Consider the following 17,918-nt stretch of genomic DNA (forward strand, 5'->3'; position numbering starts at 1 on the left):
TTCATGCTGTAAACCTCTCTGAATTTAGGGCTGAATGTTAACTTGGGATATGCGTGCTTAATTTGACGATAGTTTTAATCATGTATTAATGTCAATGGAAGATTTGTGCAAAAACTTGAGTTGTTCACACGGAGTTCAAGTTCTAGCGTTTTACATACTGGCATCTGGATTTCAGTCTTTTAAAAAGTATGCCGTTACCAATATATCAAGACAGCAGACCTGCCAACCTGCACGCATTTTCCGTACCATGCACGCAATTTGAGGTCAAAGCACGTTGGTACGAAAAACAACCCTAAAATCGGCAAAAATAGGCTTCTAGTTAGCACATTGTGATTTTGAAGTTAGCGCTGAGCCAATCAGAGGACTTGACTTGGGCCAGGAGAAAAAAATCTCTAACTCTCCACTCCGGACCAACCCCCGTAGTTGTTGTCCTATCAAGGGTGGTGGATAAATGAAGATAGTTCACTCAGGGTGTTTATTGTTGGAGAAAAAAATATGTTCCTTGTTTACTTAAGGGGGTGGCTCTCCCATAGACATTAATGCAATAACAGCTGGGTCTGGTCAAGTTAGTTCATTCCTCTTCTGTCTCTGGAACTATTTTCCTCCCTTGAGCTGGTTGGCAGCTCTCTACTTCGTCCGTTGATACCACTGATGTGTGAGGAAAAAGGGTAGGGAACGTGGAGAACAAACTGTTTGCCAAATACATTTTCCAAAGTTGTATGTGATTGTCAAGCACATAACCAGTATTATTTCATAGTTCGCTTCTCAGCTAAGGAGTCATTACAATGAAGGTAGTTAGCTGCAGCGTTGTTTAGTCAACTAAGCGAGAACGCTTTCTTGCCCGCACATCCTTTGATGGCCGCAACGGTAGTAGGCGCAAGAGCCTTGACGAGCAAGGAAATGCGCAATGGTGAGGTAGTTCAGTGCGCATTGCTGCGTGGATGACACCGACATGGCAGAGAGAGCTGTTCCACTAATACCATCCTTCACAGAAAGTTGTGTTAGGCCTACTAATCTTTAAACAGTCTATGTTAATGACTCCATTCTTAATCTGTCCTCTTGATGTCATTGTATGTCAACAGTAGGCTGCTAACGATGTGATAGTAGTCAGTTCACCAATGATGACAAGGCATGTTGAATGAATGGCAGCCTAGTAGTCGGACCTAACTTGATGGAGCTCATATAAGCCTAGTTCAGTAGTTTCATATTCCAAATATTCTACTGTAAGCTAGACTACTACATTGCATCCAGTAATTGAATTATTTAGAATTTTCTCCCCAAACACAATTTCAGCAGCCAGTTTACATTTTCACTAGACTATCCACATAAAGACACCTATTCACTAGAATAATCATTACCCTGAAATGTAACCCCAAAAAATGTGAGTGTCATTGATACCACCTCAATTTAATTTAGGCTCAAACACAAGACTTCTGTATTGGCTAAATTGTTTGATATAATTTAAGGGTTGACTAACCCCATCCGGACATTTCCCCTACCTCACCTTAGGTCAACATCAGCACCACCTTGTTAAAAAATCCTAGGCAGAGCCCTGTTTGTCCATTTAAAATGTGTTTCTAGTTAGCTACTGAAAAGCAGCCAATTACCAAGTACCCATAAGTCTATAGTCTACCATTTCTACTGAGGCAGTCTGCTAACATCATTATCAGGTTAAAAAAGGTGTATTTGCCTATGATTTGAGCAGTGTGGGTGTCGCACGCACGCCGTCATGGGTTTCGCTGCCTCGCTGAAGTGGTACTCATAAAAAAATGACCATAAGTTGGTAGGTCTCGGACAGTATTTCTGTAGTACTGTGCTTTGCCCATCCTCTCAAAATCTCTCGTCTTCCCCAGGCACATTAGACGTCAGGCTCATGGGCTGCCAGGACCTGCTTGAGAACGTTCCAGGTCGTTCAAAAGCCGGTTCTGTGCCACTGCCTGGCTGGAGCCCCAGCGAGACCCGCTCCTCCTTCATGAGCCGGGGGAACCGCAACCGAGGCGCCAGTGCACGGAACCTCTCCAAGAGTGAAGATCTCTCTTGTGAGTCTCCTAACACCAGCAGTCTCTCCTACTATCAGCCCTCGATCAATAAGTGAATCCATTTATGTATTTTTTTTATCACCATCTGAAATCCAGGGATTTACAATGTTACAATATTTATACATATACTTAACAAAAATGCTAAGTGTTGGGCTCATGTTTCATAAGCTCTCCTAAATGTTCCATACGCACAAAAAGCGTATTTCTCTAAAATGTTGTGAATAAATATGTTTACATCCCTGTTAGTGAGCATTTCTCCTTTGCCAAGATAATCCATCCACCTGACAGGTGTGACATATGAAGAAGCTGATTAAACAGCGTAATCATTACACAGGTGTACATTGTGCTGTGGACAATGAAAGGCCACTCTTGAAAATGTCCAGTTTTGTCACATAACACAATGCCACAGATGCCTCAAGTTTTTAGGGAGGAGACAATTGGTATGCTGACTGCAGGAATGTTGCCAGAGAATTGAATGTTAATTTCTCTACCATAAGCTGCCTCCAATTCCATTTTAGAGAATTTGGCAGTATGGCCAACCAGGTTCACAACCGCAGACCACGTGTAACCACACCAGCCCAGGACCTCCACATCTGGTTTCTTCATCTGAGGGATCATCTGAGACCAGCCACCTGGACAGCTGATGAAACTGTCTCACGGAAGCTCATCTGCATGCTCGTCGTTCTCACCAGGGTCTTCACCTGACTGCAGTTCGGCGACGTAACCAACTTTAGTGGGCAAATGCTCACCTTCAATGGCCACTGGCACCTGGAGAAGTGTGCTCTGAATGGATGAATCCCGGTTTTAACTGTACCGGGCAGATGGCAGACAGCGTGTATGGCGTTGAGTGGGTGAGCGGTTTGCTGAACGTTGTGAACAGAGTGCCCCATGGTGGCGGTGGGGTTATGGTATGGGCAGACATGAGCTACGGACAACGAACCCAATTGCACCTTATCGATGGCCATTTCAATACACAGAGATACCGTGATGAGATCCTGAGGCCCATTGTTGTGCCATTTATCTCATGTTTCAGCATGATAATGCAGAGCCCCATACACAATTCCTGGAAGCTGAAAATGTCCCAGTTCTTCCATGGCCTGCATACTCACCAGACATGCCACCCATTGAGCATGTTTGGGATGCTCTGGGTCAACGTGTACAACAGCGTGTTCCAGTGCCTGCCAATATCCAGCAATTTCACACAGCCATTGAAGAGGAGTGGAACAACATTCCACAGGTCACAATCAACAGCCATAGATTAGGGCCTAATACATGTATTTAAATGGACTGATTTCCTTCTATAAACTAACTCAGTAGAGTTTTTGAAATTGTATGTTGTGTTTTATATTTTTAGTCAGTGTTGTTGCTTCTGAAATGGAACCTATTCCATATATAGTGCACTATTTCTGACCAGGGCCCATTTCCGACGCAGCTATATGCATACTTGACAAAAAAACACATTAGAGAAACCTTAAACCTGTCCAGTGACTGATTTTCCCCTGCCATCATCCCCTCAGCTTAAGAGTATGGATTGGAGCAAAACTATAAATACACAAAGCCGCAGCACTCTATGTAGTTTATCCTAAAGAAAGAACACCATGTTCATTTAAATGTCATGTCACTTGAACAATGTATGTATGAACAATACTGTAATATGTAGATTTTTGACTGGAAATGGTATTTCGTCTTTGTGTTCCTCTCCAGGTGAGATCAGTGCTGTGCTGAAGTTGGACAACACAGTGGTGGGACAGACCAGCTGGAGACCTGTCAGTAACCAGTCATGGGATCAGAAGTTTACACTGGAGCTAGACAGGGTATGACACACAGACAGACATACTTTTTTGTGTTCTTTTGATTAGTGAATAATGGTATACTTTTTCCTTTTTTAAATACCCTAGTGTGTGTGTTTTTTCACTTATTGTGCTTGCTAACTACTATGGGCAAATTGTCTTGATGCAAAAGAGCGCAGATCTGTGCGGAAAATATAGCAAAACCTCATCTGGCAGCGCAATTTAAATTTAGGTATTTTCAACAACAATGTGTTTTACGGAGACTACTATTTATGCATTGCTCAGTTCACCAGACGAGTTAACTAATTGCCTTCTAGTAATGCACATTGTTGAAGAAAGGTTTAAATTCAATCACGCTGCCACATTATAATGAGGTTGATGGTATTTGTCTGCACAGATCTATTTGCACCATGAACATGTCGCATGGGTTTTTAACTCTGCTTGCATATGTGTGTGCTTAACCTTGTGTGCGTTGTTTGACCTGCAGTCTCGTGAGCTGGAGATCTCGGTGTACTGGAGAGACTGGCGCTCGCTTTGTGCCGTCAAGTTCCTGCGACTGGAGGACTTCCTGGACAACCAGCGTCACGGCATGTGTCTCTACCTGGAGCCCCAGGGAACCCTGTTTGCAGAGGTAGCCCACTTTGACACTACACCAGGGTTGTGTTCAGAGCAGACTGAAACAGGGAGGGACTACCTCTGGACCTGTACAATTAAGAAATGTTCTTCTTTGTTTTCGGTGCTAGCGGTTTAAAATGTTTTCCATTGCTTGCCCTAATGAACATGACCCAGTTATCGATACCCTCCTATGATGAAGACTGTTTACTTGGTAAGCCTAACTATTGCTTTTTGTTCAGGTCACATTTTTCAACCCTGTCATTGAGAGGCGACCCAAACTGCAGAGACAAAAAAAGATATTCTCAAAGCAGCAAGGTAAATCATTGTTTTCTGAAGAAAAAAAAATATATAACAGGGCCCAAAGTAGAAGACATCTTGTTTGATATTCAATAGGAAGTCCCCTCAAAGATTATTATATTTTTGTTTTTATATTATTTTTTATTTCTATTTGTTTTTTCTATTTTTCTTTTAAATTCTGTTTTCATTTGAGTTAGTTTTCAGACCTGATTTGCTTGTTTCTATTTAGTTAAAGTTGTATAAAAAAATATATTTATATTTCGTTTTGATGTTATTTAGTGTTAGGGACAGAAAGCATGCCTGGGAGGCTAGGAAGCATTTGTGTTGTATAGTTTTTTTGGGATGTCACTTCTTCCAACTAGGGGGCAGTAATACAATGTGCAAGTGACGTCTTCATACTTCCGGTTCCTGTCCCCTAATCTGTTGAATGGGCTTGATGATTATATCATAATTTGTGAAAACGCGGTCATTTTAAGACATACAGTGCCGTTGGAAAGTATTCAGACCCCTTGGCTTTTTCCACATTTTATTACGTTACAGCCTTCTTCAATGGATTAAATACAACAATTTCCTCAGCAATCTACACATCTACACACCCATAATGACAAAGCAAAAACAGATTTTTAGAAATGTTAGCAAATGTATTAAAAATAAGAAAGAGATCACTTATATACCTAAGTATTCAGACCCTTTCGCCTCCCGAGTGGCGCAGTGGTCTAAGGCACTGCATCGCAGTGCTAGAGGCGTCACTACAGACCCTGGTTCAATAACAGGCTGAGTCGCAGCCGGCCGTGACCGGGAGACCCATGAGGCGGCACACAATTGGCCCAGCGTCGTCCTGGTTAGGGAAGGGTTTTGGCCGGCCGGGATGTCCTTTTCCCATCACGGTCTCTCGAGCGACTCCTTGTGGCGGGCTGGGCGCATGCGCGCTGACTTTGGTCACCAGTTGTATGGTGTTTCCTCCGTCACATTGGTGCGGCTGGCTTCCGGGTTAAGCGAGCAGTGTCAAGAAGCAGTGTGGGTCTGAATACTTATGTAAATGTTTTTTTTATACATTTGCAAAAAATCTAAAAACCAGTTTTTTGCTTTCTCATTATGGGGTATCGTGTGAAGATTGATGAGGGGGGGAAAACTATTTAATACATTTTAGAATAAAGCTGTAACGTAACAATGTGGAAAAAGTCAAGGGGTCTGAATACTTTCCGAATGCACTGTATATCGAATTATTTTCATGGTTGTGGATGAATTTACTTCTGCCAGATGCCTTTTATTAAGCGGTCCATTACAGTCAAAAACCAAGATTTTCTTTTTTTTTATATATATATATATTTATATATATATTTCCACACTCTGCGGTTGGAATAATGTGTGACAATGTGTGCAATTCTTGAGAAATTGCTCTTTGTAAAGAAGCAATTTTTTCTTATTTTTTATCATTTTAATTGAAAACAATTAAGGTCCTTACCCAGAAATGATTTGATATTAATATTAAAATGGCTGTTTTTGCGCTTTTTGAAAACTATTCAAAAATCCTACGAAGTTAAAAAACTACAAGGCTACTTCCTGGTAAATTACGTCACTTTCATAGGGTATACATAAGGTGTGCGCTCAGCAGAACGCAACGTTTTGGAACGTTCCGATAGAAATAGCCTATGTAGAACAAACATGTATTTTTGATATGTAGAATAGGGAATCACATCAGCTTTATTCATGGCATTTCAATCTGCAATGTTTGAGAATGTTTGGGATCTGAACGTAGCCAAGGTCACAGGTTAGGTGAGGTTGAAATTATAAATTCAATCTCAATGTGACTTGGATTTAGAAGGACTAACACAGGGACTGGTGCAAAAAATGTGGCGGAAGGAAGCTCTCTCTCGCCCATGTTCACACCAGTAGGGGTTTACACCAATCCAATGCTTTTTAACTTTAGTAGTACATGTAAGAAGAATCAAGTTAGCTACCTAGCAGAGTTTTTTTTCCCCTTGATAGCTAGTGATAGTGAAACATCACCATCTCCTGGCAGCATTTACCTGCCAGATTCATTAGCTTGAAACCCCTTTTTGGAATTTTTTGCCAAAGCCGAGGGCAAAAACATAACATCATTCATAATGGTTTTTATTTTTGTTCGTTTTGGAGTCGAAGGTAATCGTTTCGGTATAGTTTTAGTTTTTCAAACAGGTTTGTTAATTATTTTATATTAGATTACTAAATAGTTTTTTTTAATCATTATTAGGTTTAGTTTACTATAATAACCTTGGCCCAAACAGAGAGAAACTTTATATGTTTTTATGGAAAATATACATTCATTTCACGTTACTCTGAGAAATCATACAGTTGTCTTCAGTTTTCGTTGTCCACTTTGTATGGTTTAATTAGGTCTTTTACACTAAATATAGGTAATCAAATTGTGGTGAGGTGATGATCTCCATGGTCACCTGGGGGTCATAAGGTCATGCCCTGTAGGGGTGTTGTGATGATTAGTGTTCCCCGTCCGGCTTTGTGACCGGCGTTGAGGTTAGTGTGTCACTTACCTATCCTGCGTTCCCTCCTCAGGGAAGACGTTCCTGCGTGCTCCTCAGATGAACATCAACATCGCCACCTGGGGCCGCCTGGTCAGAAGGGCCATACCTACAGTCAGCACTAACTCCTACAGCCCACAGGTGCCTGAGATCGGGCCCAGCAGTCTTCCAGGATCTCCAACACCCACCAGGTATATATATAGAACAGGCGTGAACACACACACACACACAGACACAAACACGCACATAGGTCCAACAGACTGCACTTGGCAACCTGGGCCAGACACACACTGTCACATGCCTTCTTAAAGTCTTTATCCCACATGCAAACAGTGTGTAATACAGACATACAATGCCTTGCAAAAGTATTCAGACCCCTTGGATTTCTTCACATTTTGTTACAAAGTGGGATTAAAATGCATTTAATTGTCATTTTTGTTGTCTACAATCTACACAAAATACTTTGTCAAAGTGGAATGTATTTATTTAAGATTTTTAAAAATCACATCTTAAATATAGTCGTTGCATAAGTATTCAGCTCCTTAGTTTAGGCAAGCCAAAATTGGCTCAGGAGTCAAATGTGGCTTAACAAATCACATAATAAGACACGTGGACTCACTCTGTGTGAAATAATGGTGGTTGACTCGTGTGGCTCAGTTGGCAGAGCATGGTGTTTTCAACTCCAGGGTTGTGGGTTCAATTCCCACGGGGGACCAGTATGAAAATATATTAACTCACCACTGTAAGTCGTTCTGGATAAGAGCGTCTGGTAAATGACTACAATGTAAAAAGTATTGGATTTCAAGCAAAGATTAAACCACAAAGACCAGGGAGCTTTTCAAAGGACTCATAAAGAAGGGCAGTGATTGGTAGATGGGTAACAATAACAAATCTGATATTGAATATCTCTTTAAGCAAGGTCAAGTTAATAATTATGCTGTGGATGATGTATTAAACCACCCAGAAACATCAAAGATACAGTCATCTTTCTGAACTGAGCCGCAGGACAGGAATGAAACTGCTCAGGGATGTTACCATGATGCCATTGGTGATTTTAAAACAGATACAGAGTTAAATGGCTGTGACGGAAGAAAATGTAGGATCAACAACATTGTAGTGACTCCACAATAAGGACCTAGATGAGAGAGTGAAAAGAAGAATACAAATATACACAATACAATACATGTTTTGGAATATTTGTATGCAATAAGCCACTAAAGTAATACTGCAACAAAAACACAGCAAAGGAATACACTTTTTGGCTTAAATCCAAAGCCTTATTTATGGGTAAACAGAACACATCACTGAGTAACTGCTATTTTCAAGAATTGGTGGTGGCTGCATCATGGTATGGGTATGCTTGACATTGGCAAATACTGGGGACTTTTTCAGGATGACAAGAAACGGGATGTAGCTAAGCACAGGCAAAATCCTAGAGGAAAACCTTGTTCAGTCTGCTTTATTCCAGAGACTGGGGGAGGAATTCATCTTTCAGCGGGACAATAACCTACAACACAAGGCCAAATCTACACTGGAGTTGCTTACCAAGAAGACTGTGAATGTTCCTGAGTGGACTTACATGTGCTTGAAAATCTATTTTGATAAGAATTATGGGCAAATATTGCACAATCTAGGTGTGCAAAGCTCTTATAGACTTACCCAAGAAGACTCACAGCTGTAATTCATGTTAAATGTGGTTCTAACATGTATTGGCTCAGGGAGCCAAATACTTATGCAATGACTATTTCAAATTTCTTCCAATTTTACATTCAAGTATTTTGTGTTATTTGTTGACAAAAAAATGACAAATACATTTTAATCCCACTATGTGAAGGGGTCTGAATAATTTTGCAAGGCACTGTATTCCTCTGTAATTAAGATGTGGCACCTTCCCTTCCAGTGACATTAGTGACCCGTTGGTGACCAAGCTGGACTTTGACAAAGAGCCCACCTCGGGACCCAAGCACTACCCTTTACCCGCTGGCATCAGAGAACCACTGGCACAGGACAACAAACTGCCCGACAAGGAGGAAGTACAGGTACGGACATGGGGTTACCATGGAGATGCCCGATTTGGAGGAAGTAGTGACATGTAGTCATATATGGTAATGTTCATCCCAGTTCAAGTGAATTAAAACATGAAACAACTGTCAATGGAAACCTGAGTCGTGTTCAGTAAAATAACAATACAAACGCTAAACGGGGGGGGGGATGTACTGAACCTGAACATTTTTCCGTTGCAAAACATTTTACTACAGTTTGCCATACTGAACACAACCCCACTGCCCCAATCCTCCTAAGAAGTGTGCTCTGTCTTTGCAGGATGCACTGGCATCGTTTGACTTCTTGAACAAGAGGAACAGCATAGCGGTGAAGTCGTCGGACCTAGACAGACGAGACAACGTAGTAGAGCCGGAGATCCAGCCTCCAGACCTGGAGCTCACAGCCATACAGAATGACACAGAGATAAGGTATGGCTCACTTAACAATGTGCACGTTTGGATGAACGACTACGTTGCGGTTGGACTGCGCAGAATCACTCATCTACAAATCACCTTGCATCCCAAATAACTACTCGGTATGTGATCAAGATCAGCAATTCTGTGCCTCTCTTAAAAACTGGTCCTCTCAAATAGGCTGAATATCTGCGACTCCAATGCTGTTTGGGGAGAAACTCGGATGCATGCATGACTTGCTTTTAATCGGTTTTTGATTGGTTACAGTTAATGTATTGGGGCAGTGTATTTTGCCCAGCTTCCATGAGAACATGCATGATTTCTTTGGGGGCTTATTGAAAGCAATAGTTTGTATTTTTCCATGTAATATGATATCTACCTCCATTTCCAGGGAAGAAGAACAATTTCAGTTTAGTCTCAAAGACTTCAAATGTGTTGCAGTCCTTGGTCGTGGTCATTTCGGAAAGGTACATAGTACACACCCAACCCATTTCTCGATCCTTTTCACAGCCCTTCTAGAGAAAGGAGCTGTTTCTGAAAATAAAATAAAAACCTAGCTTACCTAAAATGTCTCCTCTCTTCCCTCACTCCACACAGGTATTGTTAGCCGAGTATAAAAGCACGGGAGAGATGTTTGCCATCAAAGCCCTGAAGAAAGGAGACATTGTGGCTCGTGACGAGGTGGACAGGTACGGGGCTCAACCTGAGCACTTAAACCAGTTAGGGCTGATACTGATGCCTTTTTAACTGTTTGCTGAGCGTAACAGCTTACCTTTGTTCAACTGTGTTATTCAGTTCAGAGTTGACTACGGCTTTCGGTTTTGTACATCACCTTCAAACAGCCGAAAATACTATGACGTACTCTGACAGTGTGATTAGTAGTAATATAACTATCAGTAGCAATCAACAGGGTTAAAGTATGGTTTTGTCTGTCAGTGAAGAGTAGGTATAAATGTAAAGTTGAAGGCTCATAAAGGATTTTCGTATTCTTTTTGTGTATTTAAAAAAAAATGGATAGTCAGTTTCCTTGTGTTACGTACAGGACCCTAATGTATTCTCTAACAGCCTTCAAAGAATGTCAGAAATTCAATGTGTCCTCACAAATATATTCCTGGAAAATCCATCAAATGCTTCTAGAGACCGAGTTGGAAGATGCAAACTGACAGAATTCTTTTTAAGGCCCGGTGGGGGTTAGCAAAAGAAATGTACTGCTGTAGTAAATTGTACATCAGCTTCAAACAGCCGGAAGTATAATATTTTTGGTTATTAAAAATATATAATGATTCTTTGCTTGTTTTGTCACCTAAACTGAAATTAGGCAAACATTTTAAGAATTTTAGCAACCATGTAATGGCAGAGTGATTTCTACATATTTGCTCCTGTAACAGTTTGTCGTTTTCCACCTGGGGAATAAGATATTAGCTTAGCTTTCTGACCCAAGAGTTTGGGCTGATTTATTTTCTGGTCCTCTGTTGCTCAGTTGGTAGAGCATGGCTCTTTCAACGCCAAGATAGTTCGTTCTATTCCATGGGGCGCCTATACGTAACAAATGTGTGCACACATATCTGTAGGTCGCGTTGGGATAAAAGCGTCTGGTAAATGACTTATTGTATATTATGCATTTTCATTTCAGGAATTGATTTACACATGGGATTTGAGTAGCGTTGAATACCTTTTGTAATCTAAGAATCTTGCTCAGGTATCAGGGGCTTACATTTTTGTTTCTCTCTCTCCCCCCCTCCAGTCTGATGTGTGAGAAACGTATCTTTGAGACGGTGAACAGCGTGCGCCACCCGTTCCTGGTCAACCTCTTCGCCTGCTTCCAGACGCAGGAGCACGTGTGCTTCGTCATGGAGTACGCTGCCGGAGGAGACCTGATGATGCACATCCACGCTGACGTCTTCTCCGAGCCCAGGGCCATGTGAGTGTGACACCAGGGTCCTGTTCATTTTACATTTTAGTCATTTAGCAGATGCTCTTTTTCAGGGTGACTTACAGGAGGAATTAGGGTTCAGTGCCTTGCTCAAGGGCACATTGTCAGATTGTTCACCGAGTTGTTTTTTTGTTGTACCTTTTGGTTACTGGCCCGACGCTCTTAAAACCACTTGGCTACCTGCCGCCCTGTTCAATAGGCAGACAACTTTTTGATGCAGAGCGAAACAGGGAGGAACTACCTGGATTTGTCCAATAGGAACACTGATTTTCATTTTCCTTTTGCAAAAGCTTTTGCTACAGTGTACCTTAGTCAATATACAAATATTATGCAAAGCAACCCATAAAATCATGACTTGCATTTTTGTTGTTTTGGGGGGTTTAAAGGCTCACTTGCTTTGTGAACACTGATGTTTTGCTGCTGCACTGAGATTATTTTCAGGAGCCCCCTCACCAATAATGCTTGCGCAATTGGCTTTGAACTCGTGTCTTAACTGCTCACCCACATATCCAGTGTCTTGTATTCACTTGTACCCTACATCATATTATAAAAGTTTATATATTGTAAAGTGGATTCTCTCCTGATTTCTCTGATTCTTTGCTGACCCCAACTGTTTATTTTTATTTTTTTGTCTTTGGTAGATTTTATGCAGCTTGTGTCGTATTGGGATTACAGTTTTTACATGAACATGAGATTGTGTACAGGTAAGCATATTTCCATTCACTGGGTGAATATATGCTCTGATATGACACATATTGATGGTGATTCTCATGACTTTGTTTCACTTTCAGAGATCTGAAGCTTGACAATCTGCTATTGGACACTGAGGGCTATGTAAAAATCGCTGACTTTGGCCTTTGCAAAGAGGGTAAGTGGGACAAACACAACCTCAACTTCATGTCACTTTTCCAACACCATTGAATGTAAAATTAAATGTATAATATCCTACATCTGACTCAGTCAAAACCTTAACTCTATATCTAAGGTCTCAGCTGATCTGAACCTTATGTTGGTGTCAAACGTACATGTCTGGTGGCTCCCGAGTGGCGCAGCAGTCTAAGGCACTGCGTCGCATCGCTAGAGGCCTCATTACAGATCCGGGTTCGATCCCGGGCTGTGTCGCGACTGGGAGACCCATGAGGCGGCGCACAATTGGCCCAGCGTCGTCCGGGTTAGGGGAGGGTTTTGCCGGTGGGATGTCCTTGTCCCATTGTGCTCTAGCGACTCTTTGTGGCGGCCGGGCGCATGCACGCTGACTTCGGTTGCCAGCTGTACCGTACAGGTGCGGCTGGCTTCCGGGTTAAGCTGTTAGTGTGTCAAGAAACAGTGCAGCATGGTGGGGTCATGTTTCGGAGGACGCATAGCTCTTGACCTTCGCCTCTCCCGAGTCCGTACGGGAGTTGCAGCGATGGGACAAGACTGTAACTACCAATTGGATACCACGAAATTGGGGGAGAAAAATGGGTAAAAAAAAAGTACCCAAAAAGGCAACTTCAGTACCCATCATTTACATGTCTGCGTGTAAAGTTTCTGTACTAAACATGTGTCATGGTTATGTGTATTCTGGCAGGAATGGGGTTCAGGGACCGCACCAGTACGTTCTGTGGCACGCCAGAGTTCCTGGCCCCCGAGGTTCTGACGGAGACGTCGTACACGCGTGCTGTGGACTGGTGGGGTCTGGGGGTCCTCATCTTTGAGATGCTGGTTGGAGAGGTTAGTGGGTCTCACCTTCACACCTGTCATATGGATACCAACTCAGTGTTATGACTGGTCAATACTTTGTCAGCTCTGAGAACAGAATATTTTAGAATATTGGCATTGAATTGACAAGATTATGATTTTTTGGTTTGTTGCCTTTATCACAATTGTCATGACCTTTCTAACATTATATACATAGCCGGTCTGGTCAGTACATTCCATGTAACAAAAATATATATATTATATATCATTGACTGTATGTTGGAAAAAAAAACGTTTTTGCCCACCCCACAGTCTCCCTTCCCTGGGGATGATGAAGAGGAGGTGTTTGACAGCATCGTCAACGATGAAGTCCGCTACCCAAGGTTCCTCTCAACGGAGGCTATCTCCGTCATGAGAAGGGTGGGTTCTGGATCCCTTAATAAACTCACCTCAAATAGTGCACTAACCTCAGATTGATCCTAATGAAACACAACACCTCAAACTACTGCCATCAGAAATCGGAACGCGTGAAATGAGAAGAAGCAAAAGACAGTTGCGTCATTGAATTACAGCTTCAGTGTTTATTCTACTTTGTTATGCTCTTTTTGTTTGTAGCTTTTGAGGAGGAGTCCAGAAAGACGTCTGGGGGCAGGAGAGCGAGACGCAGAGGAAGTAAAAAAACATCTGTTCTTCAGAGTAAGTAAAGAATGTTCTACTTTCTCATATTTAATGTCTTTCAACATTCTAAACAGAGCCACAATTTTAGGCAATGTGGATACCACAAAATGACATATGTAGTCTCCTGTTCATTAGACTTGCCTAATCTTGGTTATTGTCGCAAACAGTTTTTCTCATGAGGTGGATGATACAGTACAAGTCTATCCTGAGAGTTGACATAAATTCACTATTTCCTCACCCATTTTCTCTCCCCCCCCCCCCCAGAATATGGATTGGAACGGACTACTGGCCAAGAAGGTTAAGCCTCCATTTGTCCCGACCATCCAGGACTCCAACGACGTCAGCAACTTCGATGACGAATTTACCTCAGAAGCGCCAATCCTGACCCCACCCAGAGAACCTAGGGCGCTCAGCGGGGACGAGCAGGACATGTTCTCTGACTTTGACTACATCGCAGACTGGTGTTAGCCCCCCCCTTTTCCCTCCTCCTCCAAATGTGTTGAACAAACACACACTGTGAACCAACCAACACAGCGCTGACTGACTGTAGCTCACCATTTTTTAAACGCCTCTTTTCCAAACCAACGTCGCAAAACGGGGGATCAAACGTCACTCTACCATTTAAAGACCCCCCCCACAACTGAACCCCCGAGGTTATTCTTTAACAGAAAGAGAACAACATTTTTCTTCTCTTTAGAAACTTCGGCGGGGAAAAAGGAGGAGTGAGGCCTCCAGCGCATGTCGTGTCTATTGTCTGACCACTGAGAATGTTGTCAAGTGAACTCTGTCAAAGGAAATGCCGGCAATATAACCGTGATATTGAATAACATGATTGTTACGTTTTTTTTTATCATGTACAGAATAGTATTCCTCTGTATTTTTAACAAGTCATTTCGCAAGCCCACTGCCATAACTAAATGACTTCTGTAAGGGTTAACATGTATGCCATGTTGTATTACGCATTATGAGTGCTTTGAGCATTTTATCACTGAACCGTCACTTAAGGTTAAAGACAACAAACATCTTGACTACTACTGCCTCGTCACTTGAAACCCAAGGTCTCCTTTTTAGTTTATCCTGGTCTTTCTCTCCCCCAGTTGTTTTTTATTTTTTTTTTATTTTAAAGATGCCTTAAAATGTTCCTGTTTCTACCAAAGCTTAGAGCTATGTCTAAGAATAGAGCCCAGAAAACTTTTATTTTTAAACGGATGATCACAAAAGCGGTGCATCTAGTGTTAGTCGTCGTGGATTTACAGAAACTCTATCCCTCATGTACTGTGCCCATGCCAGTTTTACATGAGCTTTAACTGTATCGTTTTAAGGGTTTCTTTATGTAGTGCTGTATGGTTGTTGAAATAGTGTCATTATTGCGGTAGAACAGTTCTAGACTACACAGCATACCACACATCAACGGAGACGGCACCATTTTAAACGTGGTCATTTGTAACACACACTACGGAGACCTATCCTGACATGGCTCCTTCTGGTGGATTCCTAGCACCAAAAAGCACTGGCCATATGTATCCAAGCGTCTTGGAGTAAAGTGCCGCGATTTAGGATCAGTTTTGCCTTTTGGATTGCAAATAATTTTATATGGGACCTGATTCAGAATGAGCACTCTTACTCTGAGACCCTTGATATATACGGCCCCAGATCTAATTCTTGAGGGGTAACAATGCATTCAGCTAGCAATGTTGTACTCTTGAGGGTAGAATCAATTCCTCTAGCATTTCTAACAGAGTTTATCAGTTTCATTCCAATCGAATTGAAGCCGAGAGTGAATTTAGTATTTCTGTTGACTTTCCATTCACTCCCCGAATTGACTGAGTTGAAATAGAATTGATCCCAACCTCAATACCACAATCATTCTCTTAACTGAAGAAGATACAAGAGCAAGGGGATCTCACAGCCTGCAATGATTGGACATGGTCAAATGGTGGATCTGAAGTGACTGATACAGTACAGCTGATTACCAAAACCCATCCCTCCAGTCCTGACAGTGGGACTATGGAAAACCGTGATGGGTGAAGTTGCCTCTTGGTTAAAGTTAGGATTGGGTAAGGGGGGACCTAATTCTAGGGGAAACTTGACTCTGGAGTGTAAACTAAGCTCAGTGCCAGTTTGTGCAGACAATATGTAAATGAATCACTACAAGGGAGGGCAGGGTATATTTTATATATATGTACACACAATTAAGCTGAAAGTACTAATTTTATCAAGATATTTTTGAATTATCTATGTTTAGCGTAATTATGAAAAAAGATTGTACAGTTTTTTTGGGGGGGGCTGTTTGAGCATGTTACAGACATACAACCTTTTTTTAATGGTACACCACATTGAAGTTACACAAGACTGTTGAACCTGGTGTAAAGAAGCATTTTGCAGTCGTCGTTTGTCGCCTATCATGAATGCACAAATTAAACGTCGTTGGAGTGGTGCTACTTCCTTTGCATATCGTATTCTATTGGTGTCAGCACATCACTCACACAACTCTGCTGTCTTTGCTTTAAGAATCTCCCGTAGAACTGGCCATCAACATACTATGGCAGTCCACTGTCCATCCATGTCCCAGAGACTATATATCTTACTGAACTCAGACCATAGAGGACTCATCTGTGCCATTTTATAGCGTATGTGACAGCATAAGGCAGCGCCTTTCAGGTTACAACCCATAGGAATTCCCACGCAGTGTATATGTTAAAATGGCGCTGCCACATGCTTAAACAGCCTTTTGGCCACTAGAGGCCTCTATCATTCTCTATAGCCCCTTTTATACCTGGTTCTACCATGCATCCTTTGTCCTGATCTTGTCCTCCATTCTGATTGTGCCCACATTTTCAGATGGGTGTAGATGATTAAAAGACGCATTTTGATCAGATTGTGATGTTCCTGGCCACCCTCAGAGGTAGTCAGGCATGCATTGTGCCTTGATATTTTACAAGTGTAGATGGTGAACACATTTAAATAATTATTCTGTCTTCTAAAAACATTGACAGGTGGCACCATCGACTTATGGCATCAATATCTCTTTCAAAGAATAGCTGTTAAATAATTTGCATACAGGGATGAACCAGGAACGTGTCAGAGGACAAATATGAGACACATTTTAATAGGCTACCACCATGTGAAAATATGGGCACAATCAGAATGTGGACAAGATCGGGACAAAGGATACATATTAGCACCAGGTATAAACGAGGCTTACGACTCAGACCAAGCTGGGGCTGGCTTTTGAGAAATAGCATGGAAATATACTGAACAAAAATATAAATGCAATATCCAACAATTTCAAAGATTTTACTGAGTTACAATTCATAAGGAAATCAGTCAATTGAAATAAATGAATTAGGCCCTAATCTATGGATTTCACGACGAGGCAGGGGTGCAGGCATGGGTGGGTCTGGGAGAGCATAGGCCCACCCACTGGGGAGCCAGGCCCAGCCAATCATAATTAGTTTTTTCCCAACAAAAGGGCTTTATTAGACAGAAATACTCCTCAGCACCCTTTTATTGCCACCAGCACAAGGTGCACCTGTGTAATGATCATGCTGTTTAATCAGCTTCTTGATATACCACCCCGTTAGGTGGATGGATTATCTTGGCAAAAGGAGAAATGCTCACTAACAGGGATATAAACAAATTTGTGCACAAAATTTGAGAGAAATATAACATTTCTGGGATTTTTTGGGACCAACACTTTACATGTTGCATTTATATTTTTGTTCAGTGCATGGTCCTTTGAAGTCAAGGTAAGTGGATAACTAAAATGTGATCTGTCTTATAAGTATCTACATCTCTGGCAGCAGAGTAGTTGGCACTAATTTACCTTCATTCACCCAGGAGAAGCATTGAAAGCAAGTTCCCCTTATTAAGCTACAGTGTAACGTTCAGTCATGTTCAACTTTGCAACT

The 17,918-nt window shown here is 41.8% G+C and overlaps 1 protein-coding gene across 2 annotated transcripts in view; it reads left to right on the forward strand.

Moving 5' to 3' along the window:
- The window catches only part of LOC106568990 (serine/threonine-protein kinase N2), a 56,899-nt gene extending 40,451 nt beyond the window's left edge, over positions 1–16,448 (forward strand). For both annotated transcript variants that reach the window (XM_014139924.2, XM_014139923.2), the window contains exons 7-22: positions 1,854–2,039; positions 3,744–3,853; positions 4,317–4,460; positions 4,684–4,759; positions 7,295–7,451; positions 9,161–9,299; positions 9,583–9,731; positions 10,108–10,183; positions 10,314–10,405; positions 11,461–11,637; positions 12,291–12,353; positions 12,441–12,517; positions 13,220–13,362; positions 13,642–13,749; positions 13,945–14,025; positions 14,272–16,448. In XM_014139924.2, coding sequence (XP_013995399.1) covers positions 1,854–2,039; positions 3,744–3,853; positions 4,317–4,460; positions 4,684–4,759; positions 7,295–7,451; positions 9,161–9,299; positions 9,583–9,731; positions 10,108–10,183; positions 10,314–10,405; positions 11,461–11,637; positions 12,291–12,353; positions 12,441–12,517; positions 13,220–13,362; positions 13,642–13,749; positions 13,945–14,025; positions 14,272–14,475 — 1,982 coding nt within the window. In that variant the 3' untranslated portion in view covers positions 14,476–16,448. The remainder of the gene's footprint in view (positions 1–1,853; positions 2,040–3,743; positions 3,854–4,316; positions 4,461–4,683; positions 4,760–7,294; positions 7,452–9,160; positions 9,300–9,582; positions 9,732–10,107; positions 10,184–10,313; positions 10,406–11,460; positions 11,638–12,290; positions 12,354–12,440; positions 12,518–13,219; positions 13,363–13,641; positions 13,750–13,944; positions 14,026–14,271) is intronic.
- Positions 16,449–17,918: the final 1,470 nt, after the last annotated feature.

Source organism: Salmo salar, chromosome ssa14 (genome assembly GCF_905237065.1).
Source record: "Salmo salar chromosome ssa14, Ssal_v3.1, whole genome shotgun sequence".
In the NCBI taxonomy this organism is placed as follows: Eukaryota; Metazoa; Chordata; class Actinopteri; order Salmoniformes; family Salmonidae; genus Salmo; species Salmo salar.